Source organism: Emiliania huxleyi, assembly GCF_000372725.1.
Source record: "Emiliania huxleyi CCMP1516 unplaced genomic scaffold EMIHUscaffold_324, whole genome shotgun sequence".
Classification (NCBI taxonomy): Eukaryota; Haptophyta; order Isochrysidales; family Noelaerhabdaceae; genus Emiliania; species Emiliania huxleyi.
In genome coordinates this window covers 117,216-118,413 of record NW_005199568.1, presented here as the reverse complement: position 1 = coordinate 118,413, position 1,198 = coordinate 117,216, and the positions used below count along the sequence as shown (strand labels likewise).

Below are 1,198 nucleotides of genomic sequence, written 5' to 3'. Positions count from 1 at the left end.
TCGCATGTGGTCATCAGCGGGCCTTGGTGTGTGCTCAGCTCTGCTCAGCCACAGGCTACTCTCTCGTGTAATGGACGAGTTCGTGTGTTCGTCGGTCGGTAAGGTAAGGTAAGGTAAGGTAAACTTCTCCACACACACGAGGTGGTGGGGCAAGGGGGGGCAACCCTCGCGTCTCCACGTCTGACGACAGGAGCCCCACGGCATTCAAAGTGCAAGGCCCAGTGCGCGTGGGTGAGCGGTGTGTGTGTGTGTGTGTGTGTGTGTGTGTGTGTGTGTGTGTGTGTGTGTGTGTGTGTGTGTGTGTGTGTGTGTGTGTGTCTCACGTCACTGCATCCTCCGCCGGTTCCTCCCGTCGCCTCTTCTTTGTTCGAATGTTTTTCAATCCATCCTTCACGAAGCCCTCCCATGTAGCTAGCGTTCTTGGCGAATGTCTCGAAATGGCCAGCATGGGAGGTGCCGAACAGAAGTTTGAGAACAGACACCCCACCCCGAGCGGGGGGCGCCGGTGTGGGGGGTGTCGATGTGGCGAGGCGCGGCACGAGCGCGCGTCCGCGCCCCAGTCCGGTGAGCGGTGTCCGCTCGGGCCTCGGGGCACAACTCTATACGCGATACGCGCCACACGACGGGCCACGCGCACGCCAGCACACCCGTGATGCTCGCGGGTCGCGCGGCTGTCGCGTTGGCTTTTCTAGATCTCGCCTGCGCTGAGCGTGCGGGTGCCGCTCGGCGATTCATGAAGTGTAAAAACACTAAGCAGAGCCGCCGCGCCCCGCGCCCCGCCCGCCCCGCCCACCCCGCCCGCCCCGCCCGCCCCGTCCACGCCCCCCTCTCCCCCCTCGCCTACCGACCGCCGCCGTGGCGCCCACGGGCTGAGCCTGGGGCGCGGGGCGCGAGGGCGGCTGGTGGACAAACGTCGTCTGCGCCGCCACCAGCCGCCCAGTTGCGGCGATGGGCAGCGCCGGCTGGCGGCAGGCCGGGCAGTTGCTGTCGCGCTCCAGCACACGCGGCGCACACGTCTCGCAGTACAGCGCGTGGCCGCACGCGAAGCGGACCGAGCGCGGCGCGTCCCAGCAGAGGTCACACAGGCGCTCCTCTGCTGCCGCCGTCTCCCCCACCTCCACCGCCGCTTCGACTGTCCCGACCCCCCCAGCAGCAGAGCGCACAGGACCCAGCGGCCGCCTCCCGCCGCCCCCCTCCC

General features: G+C 67.7%; 1 protein-coding gene across 1 annotated transcript in view; it reads right to left on the bottom strand.

Moving 5' to 3' along the window:
* Positions 1 to 774: 774 nt before the first annotated feature.
* EMIHUDRAFT_368732 (hypothetical protein) overlaps positions 775 to 1,198 on the bottom strand; it is a gene marked incomplete at its 3' end in the record, with an annotated part of 1,075 nt that continues 651 nt past the window's right edge. The window contains exon 2 of the mRNA XM_005773855.1: positions 775 to 810. Within this exon, the coding sequence (XP_005773912.1) occupies positions 775 to 810 (36 nt within the window). The remainder of the gene's footprint in view (positions 811 to 1,198) is intronic.